Genomic DNA, 23,222 nt, shown 5'->3' on the forward strand with positions numbered 1-23,222 from the left:
TTTCCACCTCTGCCTTACCTGGGATTTTAAGGGAGCACCAGGAGTCCACGTAAGAGTTTTCAGAAGAACCCTCAGGCTGGAATAATTCTAAAGAGCTTGAAGAGTGCAACACTTGCTATTGCCGATTTCATCAACTGGGTGCCCTCCAGTTGTTTTGGACTACAGCTCCCATCACAGCCAAAGATGTCATCCAAAACACCTAGAAGGCACCAGGTTACTAAAGGCTATGCAACTGAATGTAAGTGTTCTATGTAGATGCCACCTCCACTACACTGGGACACACAACAGACCTTCGTACACAACTTGTTGTTTAGTCGTGTCCACTGCCTCCCGCAGTTTGGTCAAACTCATATTTGTAGCTTCGAGAACACTGTCCAGCCATCTTGTCCTCTGTGGTCCCCTTCTCCTTGTGCCCTCCATCTTTCCCAACATCAGGGTCTTTTCCAGGGAGTCTTCTCTTCTCATGAGGTGGCCAAAGTATTGGCGCCTCAGCTTCAGGATCTGTCCTTCCAGTGAGCACTCGGGGCTGATTTCCTTCAGAATGGATAGGTTTGATCTTCTTACAGTCCATGGGACTCTCAAGAGTCTCCTCCAGCACCAAAATTCAAAAGCATCAATTCTTCGGCGATCAGCCTTCTTTATGGTCCAGATCTCACTTCCATACATCACTACTGGGAAAACCATAGCTTTAACTATACGGACCTTTGTTGGCAAGGTGATGTCTCTGCTTTTTAAGATGTTGTCTAGGTTTGTCATTGCTTTTCTCCCAAGAAGCAGGCGTCTTTTAATTTTGTGACTGCTGTCACCATCTGCAGTGATCAAGGAGCCCAGGAAAGTAAAATCTATCACTGCCTCCATTTCTTCCCCTTCTATTTGCCAGGAGGTGATGGGACCAGTGGCCATGATCTTAGTTTTTTTGATGTTGAGCTTCAGACCATATTTTGCGCTCTCCTCTTTCACCCTCATTAAAAGGTTCTTTAATTCCTCCTCACTTTCTGCCATCAAGGTTGTGTCATCTGCATATCTGAGGTTGTTGATATTTCTTGAAAACACTAATCAACAATCATTTCACAAACACATTAGAACAAACCTGTTTCAAAATCATTTCTTTTTGTTTTAGGACACCCCTCACAGAGCCACAATTCCCAGAACACTTAACAAACTGGTTTCGAGGATTCTTTGGTGGGAGCCATAACAGTTAAAGTGCTGTGAGAGTACTTTCAACATATGGTGTGGAAATGACTGTCAGTTCTAAATACATTTATTTATTTTATTTATGTAACAAAATTCATATACCGATTGATTGTATGAAAATCTCTAAGCAGTTTACAAAATTACTTATATTTAGAATATATCTTGCTAATTTAATTGGATTTTCTTTAAGCTTAGTTACAAACCTAGGTATGCTTTCTTAGGACCAATACTGGTTGAAATAAATGTGACTCACTTGCCAAATATTTTTACACTCTTAATTATTCTTCTGTACATTTAACCTCATAAAACACCATAACCATACCCTCTGTTTCTAGTCTTCAGGCTGTGATGCTGGTTTCTTATGCAGTCAAAACAGTAGCACCAGCACAACAGGAACTGATCAGCTGGGAGAAACAAAAAGCTGGGAATGTGGGGTGGACCCCAGAAACAGCCCTATCAGGACTGAGATGGAGTGCAAGTTGGTGGGGGTTGGAACAGGAAGACAAAGGTTGATGAAGGTGAATTAAATAGAGAAACTAGAACCCTGGACAGTAACACTCCACACTGAAACAGTTGCTGCATGTCCCAGTTTAATCTATTTTGTATTTTAAAAATAAAAATTGAAGCTGTGGGGCAGATATAAATGCTTGAACCTGTATCCTGAGCAGCCTGACAAACTTTTAAACCAGATACAAGCCAAGGTGCTGTGCATGTTGCATGTTGTATATATGGGTCTCTGAACAGTGAAATGTTTGAACTGAGGACACACATTCATTTGAACCTCAACAACAAAGTGCAGCTACATTTCAATAGCTTTCTGGGCTTTGGCAATTGGCTCAGCTGAATTGAGCAATGATTCACATCACTGCACAAATGAACCTTGGCATATGAGGGCAAGAAAGTGATTGATCCAAGTACATTCATCAGCTTTCAGAGTAAAATTACAAAACTTTGCCAATATGCTGAGTATTTGAGACGTGATCTCCAGTTCTTCACCTGCTCTCACTGACAAGGGAGATGGGTGGGAAAGGGGCCCCACCACATTCAGATACAAAAGTTGTATGAATTATGGGGTGTGTGTTTCTCTTTTTGCCTGATTATCCCCCTATGACAGCCTTGCCTTCCTGTCCTCTGTTTATTCAGTCACGGGAAATATTTTCAGGGTGAGGGGAGTGTGGAAAGCCATCATTTTCACAGGAAATGGCATTTCTCTTTATTTTCCAGTTAAGCAAGTTAAACCACATGAGCTGGAGGGCAGCCCAACAGCCTCTTCATTTATTTACCATCAAGTTGCAGAGGGTTGGAATGGGCTGAGATAACAACAGGCCAGAGACGCACGGTCACGATGCTTCCATATCTGCACGGTGGCTCCAGCTTATCTGCAGTCATAAAAACAAAAATGTAGGTAGGGTAGTTCTATTCCCTTCATTACAGCAATTCGCTTATTTGCTGAAAGATGACCTGAGTGTTGTTATCTGGGGCTTCTGGAAAGCCCTCCAAGGGGTGGGGTGTGTGAGCAGGGGATGAATTTGCCCCCTTGTCTTTCAAACCATATTATGAGATTCTTTGGGGGAGCAACAATATTTCTGCCTAACTCACCAATTCTATGTTGAATTTCTATAGTTATAAACATTCACATGGGCCCAGGTATGAGTGCTATATCTCAAAGGCAGCAATCCTTCTATTTCAAAACGTATCTGAAAATTAGCTCTTAGATCTTCATGAATATTAGTCCTCTACTGAAAGCCTTCCACACACCCTGTACCTAATATCTGCAGTGTTGATACCTACTCTGATGGCTACATAATAGTAGGTGCTGCTTTGAGATCATGGGAGTTTCAGCCCCACCAAGGGCCAGCTAGACAAAATGCCTTACCAGTTCCACATTCCTTTAGCAAATTCAAGCAGAGTGAAATGTAATTTATGGTTGTCCTACTCAGTCTTGTGCTTTACCACAGATTGGAATTGGATTTTGAAAACTGGGAGACCAGGGCTTTCAAAACGAACAAGCCCATTGAGATCATAATTGTTGGGAAATAACTGGAGAATGCTAGTTGTTCCTGAAGTTCCATGTGTGTGGGGAACTACAAAGAAAAAATGGCTGATTGCTTAGAATAAAAACAAACAAACATGGGACTTTATGCACTCTGCAGCCAAAACAGCCTCCAGAAGAGTTTAAAACTCAGATCTACGCAGCATTTGCAAAGTGTGGGAAATATAGGTTATTAGACTTTAAATGTCCAAGTGTTAAGTGCTTACAGTTCTCTTCTGCCTCTAGCTTTCTCAGAGTGAATAGACCACAAACTTTAGTAAGTTTAAATGCTTTACTTACGGTAACTTACAGGTCTCACTCATGCATTGTTCAATACAACAGCAGAAACAACACAGGCAGTATATTATTTATTACAAAAGGCAAACACTAATCTCAAACATGCAGCCTAAGTCTGGAGTCCAAGTCTCAAACATCTGCTCAGCTTACATGGTTCAACAGAAGGAGAGGAACAAGAAGCAGACAATACTTATTCCCAAATGTGAGGGGGTGTGACCTATCTGTCCCTTCTCTAATAATTTACATCTCTGTGGTCTTTAACCCCTTCATTTACTAACTAGTATAGGTATGCATTGTTAGCTTTGACTGCAAATAACTCCCACAATAATTACCCAGTTGAAATGCACAGCAACTTGGCCATAGAAAACATGGGGGTTACCAACTTGGGTCATGTCAGTGATAACCAAAAATCCAATTGTACTTATAGAGCAGATGATAGCAGCAGCTGTAAAAACCAGACATGAAATCAATAAGCCCCGGAGTAGGATGCAACAGAACAATTTCCCCCAACCAGGCACCCTCCAGATATTTTGAAGCACAGATATTTTGAAGCACAACAGGGTGGGGGGAATCACCTGGATTAGCCACAGCAATGCGTGGCAGGGCCAGCTAGTTACTGTACTAATAAGAGTGGTTCTGGGGCGCATGAGCCTGCTGGAAACCATTCCATCAGCAACACCCAGCCTCAGGGCCCTTCAAATGCAACAAATTTCTGACATGGGTAAGCGGACATATGGGAGAAGTGGTTGACTGAGCCAGGTAAGGAGAAGAGATGGCAGACTATTTTTATTTCTGATGATAATGCTGCTGACCTTTGTCTCTCTGACGTTTACTCCTCAAAACTCTCTCTCTCTCTTTCTCTCTGATGTTCTTATTCCTTAAGTGGAGATTATTTCCCTCTGCTTGTTAGACCATAGCCATTAAACCAACCACTCTCTGCAGCAACCTTAACTATGTTCCTGCCCTTCCTTCTTTTTCACAGTTAAGCATACGGTCTTAGGACAGAGAAGGATCGATGGAATTTGGGCTAAGGATCATGACCATCTTCTCTCTTGTGGCAATATATGTGGTGCTTTACATCCAAAAAAAGCAGACTAGACCTTTAAGCCCACTTTCTCGTTCCTCCACATGCAAGCTCCTCCATCTTGGTTGTGAGTCCTGGGTGTCCTGATCCCTCCTTTGCAGACTTTTTTCCACCTGGCCTGGGAGGGTGGGCCCCTGACTGACTCCAGCTACAAAAGCTGAGGCTCCACAAAATATTCTTGGGCTGGAGTACTGGGAGCGGGGGTTGCTCTTGGTTTTTCGTATCTTTATTTTAGATCTTGTTGTGATTTATGTGGTCATTGTTCTGTTCTGTTCTGTGTATTTTTAAAAATGTTTTGTTTATTGTTCATGACTTTTATTATGTTGTAATTACATATTCATGTTGTAAACCGCCTTGAGCATGGTTTGAACTGTGGAAAGGCAGCATGCAAATAAAACTATCTATCTATGTGTGCATGTATCTTACTCTCCCATGTTACCTTTATTGATGTCAATAATTGCATAGCTGTTACCCACAGTAGGGCCTAGAAATTGTTCTTGATCCTCTCCAGGCAGGGATAGTTTCATACAGCAGCAGCCACAAGGCACTTGGCACCCAGTGTATGTGCTCACCAGTGTGCCCCTTGTAATTTTCCTTTTGGGAGGGTGGGGTCACTTCCTATGACCCCCCCCCCAGCCTGCTTTTACAGTAACTCCTGCAGAAGGCCAGGCACACAAGACCTCAGCAATGTGTGGGTCCTGGGCCTGGAATGTTTTCTTTCATCTCTAATCGCTGCACTGAGGCTCATAAATCATGTAGCCAAGACAACAAGTAAAAACATGACTGTAATTTGTTTCTTCCTGGCCCATTTTTGGCACAGCAAAACCAGAGACTTTCTTGGCTGGGAATCATGGTGACACCATGACAGAAGGCGAGTGCGTGGACATCAACCTGGTGACTCTTCCCTCACATTCCCTGCTTTCTTTTTAGAGGTGCCAGGAGTTAGTAGGAAGCTGACAGTTATCTCACTGCTGACCATGCTGGATAGAGAATAACACAATTAGCAACCGGATTGTGTGTGCGTGCCACTTCTTTGAGGGAAAGAATGTCATAGTCATGTGTGTTCATTGTCACCAAAGGCACCTGATCAGATGGTGGAAACAAAGTTTTCAGATGAACGAATTAATATTTTTTATATTTTTCCTTATGGAGATTGGAGGCAAAACAGCGGTGGTGCAAGAAGTTAATGGATTGAAAAAAAATTACATTTTACATGATCGTCCTTATTTATATCACGTCCGTAGCAATCCTCTACAGAATTAAGTGGAAGCAAACCTCACTGAACACAGTTATATTGACTTTGAGGCAAACATCCATGGGATTGGGGCCAATGGATCCTAATTTCCTGAACCACAGGCGACACGTTCCTGCTCCTAAGTAGTTTAGTGTATGAGTTCAAAACTGTCTCCCATGAATACATAACAATTGATTGACTGTATTGTGGTGGGCCACCTCATCCAGAACTGTTTCACCAAGTGGCTCTGGGAAGCTCTCAGATCAGAGCTGACAGAAAGCACCATCCCATGTCTGTCTCAAGCAAGTAGACTCAGGCATTGACAGCTGGCCACCATATTAGCCTCAAGCAGGCTTCACCACCCAATGCCACCAGATGTTGTGGACACAGCTCTCATAAGCCCCAGCGTCATATGGCCATACTGCCTGGGGTTCATGGCAGCTGAAGTCTGAAACATCTGGAGAGCGAGAGGTTGGCAAAGGCTGTCCTAGTATAAGCAATGCCACCACTTGAATGGGATGTGCTGTTGGGCCAGTGCTGCACAATCCCACATAATTCTTCAGTTACTATTGAAAAGAAAAGAAAAGAAAAGAAAAGAAAAGAAAGATAGAAATGATATTTTTTTCTGAGAATGCCACTGCCTTTATGAGAACAGAGTTTCCACCCAACTCCTAGTTGGTAGTCATGGGAAATAAAGGCTTGGGATGTGTGTGACTTACTCGTTCCTGACTAGCCTGATAAGACCCAAGATGGACCCCACCACCACCCCACCACTGTTGTCTTCCTCCTACCCCTTTCCCTCAGCGGCTGTCAAATAATACAGTATGAAGTGGGAGGGAATTCTACAGATCTCTCTTGGGCCTCAACTGAAACTCCCCATTCCATAGCTCACTGGAGGAATAATGAGGAAAAACACATACTTATACCAGAGGCTGCCAAATGGAAAATTATAAAACAGTGGGGAGAGGAGCATGCTTGACACACAAATAAACAACACTTAGAATGAGACACATTGTTTAAAAAGAAGGGAAGTTGTCTTTTCGCTCCATTCCTCCATTCACTCCATTCCTACTGCAGAAGTTATTACAAGCAACAGCTGGCATCTTGTCAAAGTTGTTGGATCCAGTATGTCCCATTGAGTTCAATGGGCCTGCTCTTACAGCTGTCTGGATCCAGCACCTTTTTTGTTGCCAATAGCTATAGCTGCTCTCTCCCAACTCTTTTTCTGCATAACATGAACTGGTAATAATGTGCCTCCTTTAGCTTGATAGATAGTGATAGAATGGTAAATTCTGTAGTACAAGAGCTCATCTTGACACAGATAAATTTATAAGTGATGAGAATTAGGTTGTGCAATTGGGGCAGAGCGAAGCAGCTGCCTCAGACAGCAGGGTGGGCAAAAAAAGAGGCAAGTGGAACTCTCAGAGGGTGAGCTTGGTCTGGCAGATGACCATCTTCTGGAGTAGAAACAAGGCTTTTTCACACACTGTCTTTCTAATTAACACATGGTGGGCAAGCAATTCTGTTGGTGGGCATTTACCCCTCTCGGTACCCCACCCTTCCACAGTGCCACCTGGATCCCAAAGATTTTATAGCATAAAGGAAGGAAGGCAACACCTCTGCTATCTTTGTTATCTGCAAACAGAACATGCAGCCCCCGGAAAGGGAAATACAACAAACTTTCAAACATTAATTAAAAAGTAATTCCCAACTGCAGAATTTGAAGCTTTCATGATTTGCAATTGCACATTTAATAATAATAATAATAACCCACACATTTACACTTTTCCAACAGGACTAGATATGACAATGTCGCAAGCAAGCTATTTCTGGAACTCCATAAGGTGATGGAAATGCAGAGCTCACATTGAATTTTAAATGGATATTTTGCTTGTGTAGTAAGAGTACAGTTAGGCTCTCTTTAAGCGGGTGACAGCAGGTGTTTATTTTAAATGCAGAACAGGTAATTTATTGGTGTTCCACCCATGTGCTCTGTTACCTGAGGGTATCAGCCCTGGCCAAGGATAGTGTACATGATTCACGTAATAAAACCAGTTTAACAAACCCGTTCTGGTGCCCAAGGTGAAAGAGTCCTACACGTGAGATGTTTCACCATGTTTAAATGGCTGTTCCACTTTCATTACAACCTTTTGGAAGCATAACAATGCGACAAGTTTCCCCAAATACTTTTTGAAAGGTCTGTTAGTTGTGCCGAACAACAGCCCAACAGCAACCTCCAGTATGTGAACAGTCAAGCATCCTGTTCTCACGATGAAGAAATGGGCTGGATCCATGATGTAACTTGTATTGTTGTTGATGATGTTTTAATCTTTTTATTGTAATTTTGAGTCAGTATTTTGCTACACCCTGCTCTGGGATTATTTTAGTGAAGAGCAGAACATAAAAACTTGAAATAAATATTAAAAATCTGGAGGGCACACTTCCCCATCCGTGAGCTGACTTCCAACAAAATATTAAAAAATACATTAAAACATCAGTCAAATGATAATAATAATAATAATGCCTGTTTTGTAGCAATACACTCTACCCAAGCAGGTCTCTGGCCATTACTCCCTTCATACCTATCACCAGACTAGATTCAAGTGGGGGGAAACCAACCATGATGCCATTCATCTGTTGGCCAGAGCCAAGGCTAAATGGGTTACCCTCAAACCTTTGCTGGACTGCCAAGAGAGGAATCATCACCCGGTTCCTAGTCCTGCTCTTCAGCACCCTCTCGTGGGCTATGTACACAAAGCAGCTTAATGTGGATTCAATGCATCCAAACATTGTCCTCATCCAAATGGCAGCCTGCATTATACCCACAGCTGCTTTAATTTGGAGTTCCCCAATATACACATAATGCAGTAAACAAGGATATAAAGAAAATTCCGTAAGGGGGGAAACAGTCAACATTGTGTGGACGAGTTTTTTTATTATATAAAAAAACTGTGGTGATATTTTGCTGGATGCCTTCTATTAATACAGTGGAGCCTCGGTTTATGAACACCTTGGTTTACGAATTTTCGGTTTATGAACGCCGTGGACCCATCTGGAACGGATTAATCCACTTTCCATTACTTTCAATGGGAAAGTTTGCTTCAGTTTATGAACGCTTCAGTTTATGAACAGACTTCCGGAATTGTGTTCATAAACCGAGGTACCACTGCACCCTCTGTTACTAAGTCCTGTACAGTACTTCCATTGGCAAACTGCCTCCATGGGCCTGAGGCAACACACTCACTTTTTTTAAAAAAACACACCACTCTTTTGTGCAAATGTGGTATATCAGAAAACTTGTATCTCAAAAATTAAAACAAATTGCCCAGTTTACAAAGGGCCTCAGTTTTCAAGAACTCGGAGAGGATGGAGAATAACTAATTGAGAGGAAGGAACAGCAACAGGTTGATTTCGGCAGACAACCTGTTTATTGAGCATTCTTCCTGATTTGTTTGTGGGAGGTTGTATGATACCTTATCAAGCATTTTTTTAAATACCACACTCTCCAAGGCATTGCCCCAGCACTTTCCTTACTGAAAAAAAAATCCCTTTTTATTTGAAAGCAGCTTTCTTGTGTAAGAGGGCCCAATCCACTTGAACTGCACCACCTGAATTTGCCAGGAATGTATTGAATCCCACACACAAAACAGTAACAGCCTGGAAGTGGTCTCATTCTGGAGAAAGGTTATTATTATTATTATTATTAACCCTGCCATTTTGAACCATTAATGGTGTTTGTACTCAATTATTTCCTTCTACTCTTGTCTCTGGTTGACCAGGTTTGCCACACAAAATACAGTAATAAAATTCCTTCCAGTAGCACTTTAGAGATGAACTAAGTCTCTAAGGTGCTACTGGAAGGAATTTTTTTATTCTGTTTCGACTACGGCAGACCAACACGGCTACCTACCTGTAACAGGTTTGCCAGGTTTTTGAAGGGGGGGGGAATAAAAACCTTGTTTACAAAAAGCAAGGTGAGCACAGTCAAAAAAATTTACCTGCCTCCAGCTCCAGCCTGTTGTTGTCACAGGTTCTGTTGTTTTGCAAACCACACTTCCCCAGCCAGATGCCTTCCTAGCCTTCCCTTCCTGCAAATGTGAGACTGGGGAGCCAATGCGAGAGCAATAAACCTGGGAGTGAGGAGGAGAAGAACATGGCAGCATAGTGAGAGAAGCAGGAGCAATTTGTATCAGATCGACCTCATAACATTTTGGAGGACATTATTTTATACTAATCGATAGGAAAACATACTTTTTTAGGGTAACTTTGATTATTTAACAAAACCCACATGCCACTCGATTGTAATAAAACATCTAAGTGGTTAATTAAAATTAAAGTCAAACAATAGGAGACTGTTAAAAACAGGAATTTAAAGCATTCAAAAGATAATGTTCCTGTGTGCTGGTGGAGATCTTGAATTTCACTCAGATTTCTACAGCAGAAGTGTTGCTATCTAACCACTGTGATCAAAGAAGCACATTCAGTATATGAGGCTGAAAGCAGCAGTTTCTCCCCAGAAAGGCTGTTGTGTGTTTGGACTATATTTTTAAAGGGAAACAACGTGCAATAATGCAAAACTGCCCGGGACTCCAAAGTCACATTGGACATACATCAGCCCTCTCCCAGATGCTTTGGAGTACAACTCCCATCAGCTCTAGTATTACAAGGTTGTGCCAGCTGGGGACTAGGGGAGTGGTAGTCCAAAGGGTACTGGCTTGGGCAAGGCTGGTATACATAATTTTAAAGAGAGAATAAAGTAGAGAAGCTTTCTCTGGTGATTGTGTTCACACTCTGTTTAAGATGGCAAAAAAAATGTCAAATTTCACTGGAACCTATTTCCAAAAAGACTGCAGATGTGAGCTATTCCTGTGTGCCCTCCCCACCGCAATCTCGGCCCACAAGCTTTGCCATCCTCCTTTTCCTCCTAGAGTCAAATTTCCCTGCCCAGTGTTTGTGGAAGCTGCCCAGCTGCCCCCTTGATTTCCATGGGCAAACAGAGACACCGGGAGGGCTTGGCTTCTTCCTTCTCCTGTATTTCATGTGGGCTTCCAGCCAGAGGAGCAAGCAGAGCCCTGCTGGGACCATCTTGCCTATCCTGCCAGACTGAGATGGCGCTGAGACCACAGGCAGCTCCTGGCTTAGCCCTGCTGCTCTGGGCCCTGTGCAGGACTGCTGTGACTGTCACCACGCCTGAGGCTGTGCCAAGGGAGCACCAGGGACATTGCTACCAGCTTGCCCAGGAAAGACTAGCCTTTGAGGATGCCCAGGCTGCCTGCGGACGATGGGGAGGGTACTTGGCACAGGTCCCTTGTGAGGAGACAGGGACGTGGGGTGCTCTGAGAAGGAGGAGGGGGCAGATGAGGGGGTCCTCTGGGGGCTGGTGGGTCTCCAAGGGCCCTACCAAGCCTGTGGTGGCAGGTAAGTCAGTCCTGTGGGGGCACCAGAGAGGGCTGGGCAGAGGTGGGGCGTGGTTTCTACTCCAGAGGGTGAAGGGTGCGTCCTGGTTTCTCTCACAAAGGCCAGGTCTGGGAGTCCCCATCCCTTTACACAGCTGACTTGGCTGTGGTTAAAGGCTGGGATTTGGGGAGCCACATTGAGGGGCAGGGTGTGGAGGTGGGGGCACTGTGCTGCAGAGAATTCTGCTTGTAGTGGAGAATTCTGCTTATTTTCATCTGCTCTGTCAAGGGCTTTGCCTACTGTGGTCAGATCTTACAAGGGGGCAAGCCCCTCACCTTGTCCTGCCCAGCTTGCCACCATGCCCATGACGGCCTCTTGTGTCTTCCCCAGGAGCCCAGCCTCATCTGCATGGGGCTCACCATCAGCCCCCCACCTGCACCTTCCTCTCCAACCTGGGTCTGCTGCAGGAGGCCACCGGGCCCACATGCCGCCAGAGGCATCCTTTCATCTGTGAATTTGGTGAGAGACCAGCTGGGCTGCCAGGGTGGGACTGTGACACCCAACCCCTGAGGACAGAGATTGCTCCTCCTGACCCAGGAAGGGCTCCCTTTCAGGATGGTCCTTTTTGCAGGTCCTGTGGAGGGAGGTGAATGCCCAAGCAAAGTGGCCAGGAGTGCCAACAGCTCCAGGCCTTGGCAAAAACAGAAGTCTCAGCTGGTAGGTGATGGTGGCCAGTTCTCTTCCCTCCAAGTCCAAAGCAAATAGGCTTTCCCTCCTGCTGCCTGAAACCAAACTCCAGTGGATGCACCAAGGCAGAGGAGGGGGGGCAATAAAAACAGCCTGTGTGCTACCTCTTAGCCACCCTCCAGACAATTCCTCTGGGCATGATTCCTGGGCAAGCTCCTAACAGGGAACCCTTTACCCTGCCCCTTCCAAGAAAGCCTATTGGGTGACATATCCTACCCGGCACCGTGGCACTGTTCTGTCCCACTCTTTTTTCTCTGTTTGCCACCAGGATCTGACCTCCATGGGGCGGAGGCCACAAAGGCTCATGCGGCGGCATCTGGGTGATAAGCAGAAGTACCCAGGTGATGTGGGGATTTAGTGATTTCTGAATTAATGTATTGAAGTGTAGGTCATCTGCAATTATAAGCAATTGTGAGAGGCTGATCATCTTGGGTCATTCTGCTCGTTTTAACAGACCCTTTAAATGCCCTAAAATAATATTTGTGGGGCTGAAAGGGGTATCTTATCTAATTTCACATACCGTAGACCATTTTTTTCAAAAAGATTGCAGATGTCAGCAAAACCAAAAGATATGCTTTCAATCTGCCTGTACTGAGTTACAACTCCAACATTTACCAATGGCATTTGTTTAAGCTGTGCCCAAGGGGCAAGGCACCCGTGACTGATTGTTTTTAACAAGTTTTATTTCAGATTAACTTTTATTACCATGTTCTACCTCTTCAATGGAAAGTGCCTGAAGCAATGCTCAGGATGAAAATAAGCAACTGTAATAATGTAAAACCGGGAATATAACTAGTAGCCAACGGATCCCTTGTCATGAGGCTGATTCTTTTGCCGGTCAGGGCAGTGGCTTTTCCCTGAAAGGAAGCAGCTTGTTGTTGAGACAGGCCCACCGCAAGGAGAGTTTGTGTTTATGGAGGCCAAAATGCCTGTTTCTGGGTAGGGGGGCCCTGAGGGGAGAAAAGACTCTCGCTAATACTTCTCCTTTTGCCTCCAGAGACATCAGCAATCTGGGAGGCCTTGCAGGATGTTGTTCCCAGGACCTGGCAGCAGGTAAAAGAGCCCCACTGGGAGTATCTGGGGAGGGGACCCCCTTCAGCCCAGCCCCATTGAGGCTCACAGCAGAGCCAGCAACCTTCCTCTGGCTCAAGACAGCCAACCTCTCTTCTGGTGGTTAGCACAGACCTTATGTAGGCTGGGAAACCCTTATTCAGTGGTCTGTCTTTGCCTGCCAGCATTTGAGCCCAAACTCCTGATTCTGCTTGCAGGAGCTGCTCCAGCGACTGACACTCCCAGTGAACAATGGTGCCTGGAGTGCCTCTGAGCTGGTATGGTTGGGCCCATGGGGAGAGCGGATGCCCCAGAAGGGACTGAGCTGTGTAGCTCCCATGGGGAACCTGAAGTCAGGCCAAGTCCTGAGAAGCTCTTTCCTCCAAGAGAGGTGATAGGGAACATCTCATGGAAGGAGTTGAGGGACCCCCATTAGTGCTGAGGGTCTACTCTTGAGCAATCCATTAACATCATATGCCTTTGATTGCCAGGAAGAGGAGGTGGGGTTTCTTCAGGCTGTCAGTGAAGACCTGCTGAAAAGGAGGCCTCCAGCCTCTCCACACTGGCACCTCCTCAGCCTCCTGGCAGTCCACGGCACCAGCCGGCTCCTGCAGGTCATTCTGGGCCCCTGCTCACCCAATGTCAACATCCAGGTGAGGAAATGCCATACTCCAGGGTGCCCTGATGGGGAAGGACAGGTTAGGTGCACGGGTCCCTTCATCCCATAGTGCCCCATCTTGGATGGAGATTGAGTCCCCAGTAACTGCCCACTTCTCCCTCCAGCAGCATGAGGCCCTGACTGGCCCCCTGATGCAGATCCTTCACAAGCTGGAGCAAGCTCTTCAGGAACTAGGGGGCAGCAGTGATGCCATCACCATGGAGACGCCTCTCATCAGCATCTATACACACAGGTAAGCTACCAGGCTTGCAGCCACAGGGTGACGGAGAAGGTAGGAAGCTTGACTGGCCTGGGAAGGGAAGGGAGAAAGATCTTGGCAGGAAGTGTCCAAGAGAAAAGGCCATGAGGTAGCCATCTGTCCTTGCCTCATCATAGCAGCTGGCTCACATTTGCCTGGCTGCTCTGCAGATTGGCAACTCTCCTGGGGCACCCTGATCCCAGGCACCATCTGCTGTGCCCTGGTTCTAACCCTAACTCTCATTGTCTCCCTGGCTCAGGGTGAACTCTTCCAGGCTGGGCAATATGGCGTTCTTCTTCCCTGGCAAGCCATGGGCAGCCAGAGTCATTTTGCCAGAGCAGTCTGCGCTGGGCGCCGTCATGCCACAGGATATCCCAGTGGATGTGCAGGTCAGAGGGAGCAGGAGTGTGTGGCTGGCCCTCTCCTTTGGACTGGGCACTGGGGCCTTCCCTTTCCATGAAAGGGAAACTTTCCTCTGCCATCTGCTGCTACCCCAGGAGGAGGAGGAAGAAGGGCAGAGAGAGCCCAGCCAAGGTGTCCCTTGCTGTGCTGTGGAATGCATGGGGGCCCAGCACTCAGAAGTGACTTGGCTCCTTCAGATCAGCCTGACGATGCACCCAGAGGCATCTTCCCTCCCTCCCTCTTCTGGAACCTCATGCTTCTGGGTTGGACTCCAAACATTTCATGACACCCCCCTTGCCAACACCCCTGCAACCAAGACCCCCTGACTTGGCCCTACCCAATCTACCTACCCAGTGCTTCCAACAGTAAGCAGCCATGTTTCCAAAAATGGGGAGCAGAGCGTGAGGAGGCGGGGAGGAGCGCCCAGCCATCCTGCCAAATGTGGCCATGTGGCCAAGCAGGCATGGCAGGTGGGGCAGGCCTCCTCAGCAGTGGCGCTGCCCTTTTTTCTTCTCTCCCTCTCTCTTTAGATGGTGAGCTTCCTGGGCAGCCCCTTTCCCCTGAGCTCTGGGCAAGGGGTCACAGGAGCTGTAGCTGAACTGAACCTCCTTTCGGAGGGCAGCCAGATCAGCGTTAGCAACCTGAGCACCCCTGTCCAGGTATGTCCTGCCTAGAGACTTTGGGGGAGTGGAGCCTTCCTCCCTGTAATGGGGTGGGCTGGTGAGCATCTCCAAAGGGCAAGGACAGTCCTCCAGGATCCTTTCTCAAGGCAGGATCTCATGATGTGGAGATAAGCTGGATTAGCCACCAGGTAGGCCAGCTGTTTAGCCTGGGAGAGCCTACAGGGTCTGGTCTCCTGTCATCATCCTTCCCTCTCTCCTGCTGCAGTTCACCTCCATCAGTGAGGCTGCCTCTGCTCAGGGTGAGAGCCTGAGGCAGCTGCTCATCTCACTGTGGTGGTGCAGTAGCACCCAGTGACATCCTGCTCTCTTTTCCCATCCCAGATTTTCCTGCCCCGGGTTGTGCCTACAGCCCCTGCCGAGCCAGCTGCTTTCCTCTCTCCGGGGGAGGCCCTCCTTCTGACTGTGAACGTGACGTGGACAGGGGGATCCCTGATGATCCATGCTCACCTAGACCCTGTGGGGCCTCTAGAGCTCTTCCTGCAGCCGAGCGAGCAGCTCCGGGAGCCCATTGAGCCCAACGTCGGCCTGGGTACAGCAAGGGGACAGAAAAGCTGGCTTCTGCTTCCACTTCCAGCCTGGGGCGTGTGAGGACCTCTTCCTAAAATGATTTCCCTTTTGTGCTGCCCCCCCCCCCGCCCCCATCTCCTGCAGATGGCTACACTTGGCTAGTGAAGGAGGAAGTTCTTCGTGACCTGAGAGGAACCCTTCAGTTCCTGGTGGTGCCACTGAACCTCTCTGCCAGCCAGGGTCCTGCCACCTTACATGTCAGCACCTATGGGATCCAGTGCATCTCCCGGCACCTGCCTGATGCCCAGTGGCGAGAGGCAGGCTGCAAAGTGAGTCTTGGCGTTCAAGAAACAAAGGGAATCCGGGTACCTTGCGCCCCCTACTGCCGGAGGCAGGGAAGAATCAGAACAGTCGCTTCTGGTCCTTAAAAACACTTCTATCCCATTTCAAGACCAGACTGCCTGCTTCCTTATTTAAAGCATCTGAATCTCTGTTTTGTGAGAAATATGCTGCCCAGAAGTGCCCTTAATCCCCACCCTGTTTGCAGGTAGGAGAGAGCAGCAGCCTGGCGGAAGGCCACTGCCTCTGCACCCACCTCTCCTTCTTTGGCAGCAGCTTCTGGGTGGCGCCAGTCCAGCTGGACGTGGTGCGCACAGCAGAGTACTTTGGCCAGGTGCACAAGAATCCAGTCCTGGTCATGGCCCTCGGAGTCGTCTATGCCCTCTACTTGGTGGGGGTGGCCTGGGCCCGCTGGTTGGACACACGCCCCCTGCTCCAGGTAAGTTGCTGGAGGGTGAGAGGGGCAGAGGTAAGGGGGCGCTGGCAGCAAGCAGCACAAACTCACAGGCTCCTGCACAAGACATGCCCTGGGCAGCTCTTAGGTGGTGATGCTCCCAGAAGGGCAGGCCACGCAGCAACAGCCACCATTTGGAGACTGAACTCTTGGAGGGTCTCCAGCTGCCCTCCCACGCCATGTGGAGAGAAAAGGACTCTGATCTCCTCACCCCCCACCCCAAAGGGGGGTGGCTGGCTGGGGGTTGGGGGGGGGAAGGCTTCTTGTTTGCTATGACTGCATTTTGCTCTCTATAAACATACAGCTGAGTGAGATGCAGCTAACTCTGTTCTGTCTAACGAAATGTTCCATGTGGATTTAAGGTTTGCACATCTCTTCACCAGCAAAAGAGACCCCCTTATTCTGGTCTTCACTGGGGCCAAGTGGGAAGGACAACTGTATGTATGGGGCCTCAGCACTCTCTGCTCTCCTGCGCTGCTCCGTGGCAGAGCATGACCTTAGAAACACCACCCCTCACACCCCTCTTCCTCTCCCAGGCAGGGCCAGCCCTCCTGTCCGATGATGATCCCTGTGCCCAGTATGGCTACCTGCTCCAGATCTTCCTGCATGGGCAGCAGAAGGCCCCCGGAGGCAGCCCCTGTGTGAGTGGCCTGCCCTGAGTGATAGAGGGGGTGGAGTGGGGTGCCTGGTCTTTGCCCTAGAGCTCACCCAGCCCTTTCATCTCCAGCAGGTCTGCATCTGCCTCCAGGGATCGTCTGGTGTCAGCAAGTCTCGGCGCCTGCCCCTGAATGCCAGCCTCTTCCTCCTACGGGAGCCATACCCACTGGGAGAGCTCCAGAGCATTTGGTTGTGGCAGGAGCCCCACTCCGCCCCACAGCTGCCCTGGTCAGTCTGCCCAGAAGTAGGGTGGGAGGGTGACATCCCACCTGGAGACATTGTGCCAGCATGAGGACACTGCCCACCTCCCATGGCTTGGCTCTGGGGTGCCAGGCTGCCTCTGCTGAACATGCCATAATTCTCCCTCTCTCTGAATGGGTTATTCAGAGGTGGTTATTGTGTCAGGGTGCCCATCCTCAGGCATCCGAGAAGAGGCGGGGCGAGGGGGGTCAGCACACCTGGCACTCATCCAGCAGGGAAGCCTCTTGCCTCTGCCTGGCAGGACTTTCTTCCAAGTGGGGCACTAGGAGCACCAGCCTCCTGCCTGGCACTCACTACCCATCCCCTTCCCTCAGGCATATCGCCCACATCACAGTGCGAGACCTGCAGCAAAATAGGAGGTTCCATTTCTCTTGCCAGCCATGGCTCGTCCCAGCAGCAGGGGCCCCACACAGCACTGCCAAGCATTTCCTGGCAGCTCCACAGCACCAGCCAACAGCATTCTGGTAGGCTTACCAAGAGACGGGGGAGTCTGTTTGGGTGTCCTCAGCCCCCACCTGCCCACTGTGCATGAACTTAGCAGGGGTCCCCGAACCGCCTCCTCCCAGGCAGAGCTAGAGACTCTAGCTGTCTTCCTCCTCTGGCTCTCCCATAGCCTGGCCTTGGGTCCTGCTCCTACCCACCCACCCACTGCTCTCCCTGCAGGCCCATCTTCCGGCAAAGGACCCTGAGCGGTCTTCGGGAGGAGCACACAGTGCTGACAGTGCTGCTGACCCGGACAGGCCATGGGCGGCCCGTCACGCGGGTCCAGGGCCTCTCCTGCTGCTTCTGCCTCCTCCTCTGCTCCGCCCTTGTCAGCCTCATGTTCTGGGAGGTGCCCCACGAGTCACCAGAGCTCCTGCGTGTCGGTAAGGGATGTGCCACATGGGACACCTCCCAAGGGCCACTGGCATGGGAAAGGGGGCTGTGCAACTCCTCTGCTCCAACTCCTGCCAGTGGAGGAAAGTCCCTCCTGCCACAACTGGAGGGACAAACACACAGTCATACCCTTTGGGCCGGCAGGAGGGAGGTTCAAGAGCCTGGGTGCAGCTGGATCAGGCCAACTGCGGGTGGGATCTAGCGTAGCGTCATGCTTCTCACAAAACGGCCACCCAGATGCCTCCTGGGAAGCCCACAAGCAAGGCTCCTCTCCTACATTTGATCCCCCACCCCCTGAATCTGGAGGTATCCTGCCTCTGATTGTGCAGGTGCCTCCTTCCAGCATCCCTAGGGCACAAAGAGTGGTGGCTGGAAGGTCCACTTGCAGGCACTCCCCACCCCCCTGTTGCTACACAGGCAGCTGCTTCTCCCTCTCCTGGAAGGACATCATGATCAGTGTGGAGAGTGCCCTGATTACCTTCCCCGTCAACTTGCTCCTTGTATTCATCTTCCGCCACGCTGAACCACGCAGGAGCCACGCAAGGCCCGGCCTGGCAATGGCTGTGCCCAGTGCCCCTGCCAGCCCAACAACCCTGGACACTGTGCATGAGGTAGGGACAAGAACTCTCCAGGACCCATGATGAGGGCCAGGACATTTTTCCCATTGTGCCTCCCCTTGGAATAAGGTCAAGGTTGAGCTGGCAGTGGGGAAGAACCCCCACCCCATCCACAGCTACCTCTCCCCCAAGCCCCACATCCCCCAGGATCCTTCTTGCACCAGTGAACTTGGTCACAGGGAGACGTTTTTGCATTTGCAGATACAGCAAGCACTGGCTTGCCAGAGAGTTTTCTCTGTAGCACTTATGGGATGGCTTTTAATAGGTAGGAGAGGATATGTTGATGACAATTTATCCCTCCAGGTGCCCACATTTGTGGGCTGAACATACAAAGAGGTCAGCTTATCGTTTAAAACACGGGGCTGAGCAGAGTTCAGTCTCATCCTCAGCAGAAAAATAGAAGCATAGGAAAAGGCTATGGAGCATTCATTAAATTAAGTCCAGCCACAAAGCAAGCTGGTTGCCGCTTAACAAAGAACCAGACACAGATTGAGAAGTAAGCTTAAAATATGTTTACTTACTCATAGTCATGCAGTTGTTCTCAGCAGCAACAGCAGTAAAATAAATGCAGGCAAAATACTTATATTTACATTATGAACAGCTTGAGGCATGTGGCCAATGCTGGAGTGATAGGATATATGTCTGCTCTTTCACTGGCTGAAGAGAAAAGAGAGAGGGAAGGAACAGGAAATACAGTGGTACCTCGGTTTAAGTACACAATTGGTTCCGGAAGTCTGTACTTAACCTGAAGTGTACTTAACCTGAAGCGAACTTTCCCATTTAAAGTAATGGAAAGTAGATTAATCCGTTCCAGACGGGTCCGTGGAGTACTCAACCTGAAGCATACTTAACCCAAAGTATGAGTGTAGTTGGTTCTGGAAGTCTGTACTTAACCTGAAGCGAACTTTCCCATTGAAAGTAATGAAAAGTGTATTAATCCGTTCCAGACGGGTCCACGGAGTACTTAAACTGAAAGTACTCAAACCGAAGCGTACTTAAACCGAAGTATGACTGTACTTTGATTCTTCATGCCCAAGAGAGGAGGGGAAATGACCTCAACACAGAACCGTCTCTACCAATTACATTTCTATGGTCTCAGTCTGTCTATCAATAATGTGACCCTATGGTCTTAACCCCTTCACATGCTAACTCGCAAAAATATGCATTGTTAGATTCAACTACAACTCTCCCACAGCACTTCTCCCACCTGCTACATCTTCTTGGGCCCAGCTTTGCCCACCTTACCCTCAGCCTGTTGGGTGCATTTGTGCCCCAGTCGCCTGCCACTCTCCCTTCTACACGTGCTTGTCTTTCCCTCCCTAGAGCCTGCGAGGGGCAGTGGAGACGCTGAGCAAAGCCAGCAAGCAGAGCCAACAGCTGCTGCATCCCGACATGGACCTTGAGGAGCTTCTGCAGTGGCTGGCTCGTTTTATCCACCCTGATCCTGGGGAGGAAGAGGAGGCAGCAGGTGAGAGCCCAGCCATGCCTGCCTGCCTGTCTGCCTTGAGCAGCCCTGCTAGACCCCCAGAGGATGGTGACGCTGTGGCTTCTGCTTGCAGGGAGGGAGCCCAAGATCTCTAGTGTGGCGCCCAGCCCTAATGCGCTGCACCAGACCTACTGCAACCGCTACCTCCTCCTGAAGCTGCAGCACATCTCCCGTCTCCTGGGGGAGCTGGAGCTAGGAGTCCCGACAGCCAAGCACCCTCCAGCTCTGCAGCAGCGCGTGGAGGAGATGGCCAGGCGTCTCGAGCTAGCAAGACCCATCCAGTCTCGCTCCATGTAGGTAGCTCAGACAGGCTCCGTGAGCAGGCAGGGAAGCCTACCCTGCAGAGCCTCCTCCTCATGCCTTCCTCTTGCTCCTCCACAGCCGAAGGTGGCACTTGCCCTGGTGGGGCACCTGGGTGGGGTGGGCCCTGCTGGTCTCCCTCAGCGCAGTGGCCACCTTCTTCGCCTTGCTCTATGGCTTCCACTATGGGAAGGAGAGCACCGAACGCTGGCTCATCTCCACTGCCATCTCCATGGGCCAGGCCCTCTTCGTCCTGCAGCCCCTCAAGGTACTGTACTTCCCAGCCAGGCTGAGCAAACCCAACATTCCTGGGGGCCTTCTCACGGGAGGTCGGGTTGCCAGGCCTCTAAGTCTGATCTGAAGTCTCCAGGTTTGCCTAGTACCCTCCAGGTGGCAGGTGAAGGGCTTGAATCACTAGATGGGTGAAAGTTCCAATGGTGTGTGGGTGTGTGTACACAGAAGACTGCGTATAGAGTGTGCACACTTTGGACCAGCAGGAGCTGGATGCAAATTATAGCATAGACACTCTGGGGGACTACCTCCACTCTTCTCCTAATTAATCTGTGTCTCTAGGACCCTCATGTCTATACCAAGGTCTGTGCCCCTGACACCACCAGAGGCAGCCCCTAGGTGTCAGGTTTGGGACCTGAAATTTCAGGGTCTGGGTGAAATCTCAGAAATCTCAGAGAAATCTCAGGTGATACTCCTCAGCTGGCAACCCTAAGGGGAGGGGATATCTCAGCAGCAGCAGCAGCAGCAGCAGCAGCAGCAGCAGCAGCAGCAGCAGCAGCAGCAGCAGCAGCAGCAGCAGCAGCAGCAGAAATCATGGTGCACAGACGTCTTCCTCATCTCACATATGTGTTTGCCACCTGCTTGCCTGGGACAGGTGTCTGGCATTGGAGCACTACAAACACCCACAGCATTTCCTCTCTTCCTCCCATGAATTTCAAGGGGGTGGGGGAGAATTTAACCAAAGCACCCCCATGCATACACCAATTTGTTGTGGTGTTTTGTCACTTGTTGTGGGACTTGGCTCATCTGGAGAAAGGGAAGCCTACAGATGCTCCCTCTGTTTTATGGATGGGGTGGGGGGCAAAATGGCTGTGGATCCTGCCCATCCCTCTTCTCCCATGAAACCCACTGCAGGTGATAAGCTTTGCCATCTTCTGTGCCCTGATACTGAAGAAAGCAGAGGATGAAGATGAGGCAGACCTGGACCTGGAAGACCGGTAAAGGGAGGAAGGAGGCTTGCAGAGGTGGAAAGGCAGGATGAATTGAAGGAGGGAAGGGAATAAAGAAAGGGGCCTCCCCAGAGAGGGTGGAGGCCTGGACCACCTCCAAGTAGTGAAGGGCAAAGGTGGCACCGAGAATGCCCTGCACCAACTGCAGAAAAGAAACTCAAGTTCAAAAAATTCATTTCAAGACAGGGGCCAGGTAAGAGGAAGGGTTTTCAGTGCTACGTCTGTTCCCTCGTCCACCTCCTGTAAAGGAAGGTTATGCACACACAGAGAAGAATCACGACTCTTCACTTTGGCTCAGCATGACGAGGAGCCCACCCACCCATTCCCTGGACCATTCCTCCGCTGCCTTGGGTGGCTGGGCAAGGTGTGCAGGCTTGGTGGAAGAATCCAGTCGCTAGTGTGGGCACCTCTGGTTACCAAGAGCAGGTAGCCAGGGCCCATTCTGGGAGAGGCAGAGGATGCCGAGTACCTACACTAGGCATCACCTGGGCTTGCTAAACAGGAAGGAAACACATTGAACTGGAGCCCCTGCAAGAGCAGGACTGGGACTGTCCCCTGTGGAAGGGGAGAAGATTGGGAAGGGACTAAAAGGTGGTGACTGGCATGTGCACAGTGTGGGTGGAGAGGTGCTTTGCAGGCAGAAGGCCCCCTGCCTTCCTAACTCCTGGCACTTCCCATTAAAAAGATCTCAAGTAGTCTCTCTTTGCTTGTGGCCTTGAAGCGCCACTGCCAGACAGACTAAAGCAGACATATGAGTTTAACTTGACCATCCTAAGGGACACTGCAGCTCCAGGACTGGGGCCAAGGGAGCAGAAAATATGCTGGGAAGCAGTCCTAGGGCCCCATCCTGACCCACGTCTTTGACCTCTGTGATTGCAGGCTGTGCTCCCTCCAGTGATGGGAGGGCATCTTTCTGCAAGGCCACCTTGGCTTTTCCCACGCCATGTGCCCAAGACCTCCAATCAGCCTCTCCAACATGATGTCACCCACACCTGTACAAAGGCCAGGACCATCTCTCTGGAGGAACGGGAGGGCACAGCATGGGAGGGAGACAGTGCAGCCCCATTCTGTAACATGCCAATTGAGCCAACACTGAACCCACCAAGTGTTGAAAGAGTTGGGATGCAACTCAGCTTGCTGAGGGTTTGCATGAGGTTAAAGTGGATAGAGAAGGGAACCTCCAATATTGTCTAACTGCCCTTTGATCTCTGTGATGACCTTTCCTTTAATATTAGACTGATATTCTTAGGGTTCCTGACAATGACCAAACTTCCCGCTTCCCCCTCTTCCTTCTGAAGGAGAGAGGACATCTATGGATGTATCTCTGCCGAGAGTAAAGAGCAAACATGACTCCCTTGTAGCTTCAAGATTAATTAGCTAAAACCAGGAACTCTTTTGTATCCAAGTATATATTTCTTATAATAAATGCAGCTTTATTATCTTCCAA

At 49.2% G+C, this 23,222-nt stretch overlaps 1 protein-coding gene across 1 annotated transcript; it reads left to right on the forward strand.

Annotated features, from left to right (window-relative positions):
* The first annotated feature begins 10,949 nt into the window (after positions 1 to 10,949).
* LOC118086787 (polycystin-1-like protein 2) lies at positions 10,950 to 23,222 on the forward strand. Its single transcript, XM_088671185.1, has 23 exons — positions 10,950 to 11,259; positions 11,629 to 11,757; positions 11,870 to 11,955; positions 12,254 to 12,326; positions 12,983 to 13,038; positions 13,254 to 13,313; positions 13,527 to 13,688; positions 13,819 to 13,946; positions 14,212 to 14,341; positions 14,885 to 15,013; positions 15,359 to 15,566; positions 15,689 to 15,873; positions 16,092 to 16,326; positions 16,878 to 16,978; positions 17,065 to 17,222; positions 17,570 to 17,719; positions 17,919 to 18,121; positions 18,549 to 18,742; positions 20,072 to 20,216; positions 20,308 to 20,497; positions 20,562 to 20,802; positions 21,681 to 21,763; positions 22,655 to 23,222. Exons 1-23 carry the CDS (start codon positions 10,950 to 10,952, stop codon positions 22,671 to 22,673), a joined length of 3,375 nt encoding a protein of 1,124 aa, XP_088527311.1. The 3' UTR covers positions 22,674 to 23,222.

Source organism: Zootoca vivipara, chromosome 6 (genome assembly GCF_965207765.1).
Source record: "Zootoca vivipara chromosome 6, rZooViv2.hap1.1, whole genome shotgun sequence".
In the NCBI taxonomy this organism is placed as follows: Eukaryota; Metazoa; Chordata; class Lepidosauria; order Squamata; family Lacertidae; genus Zootoca; species Zootoca vivipara.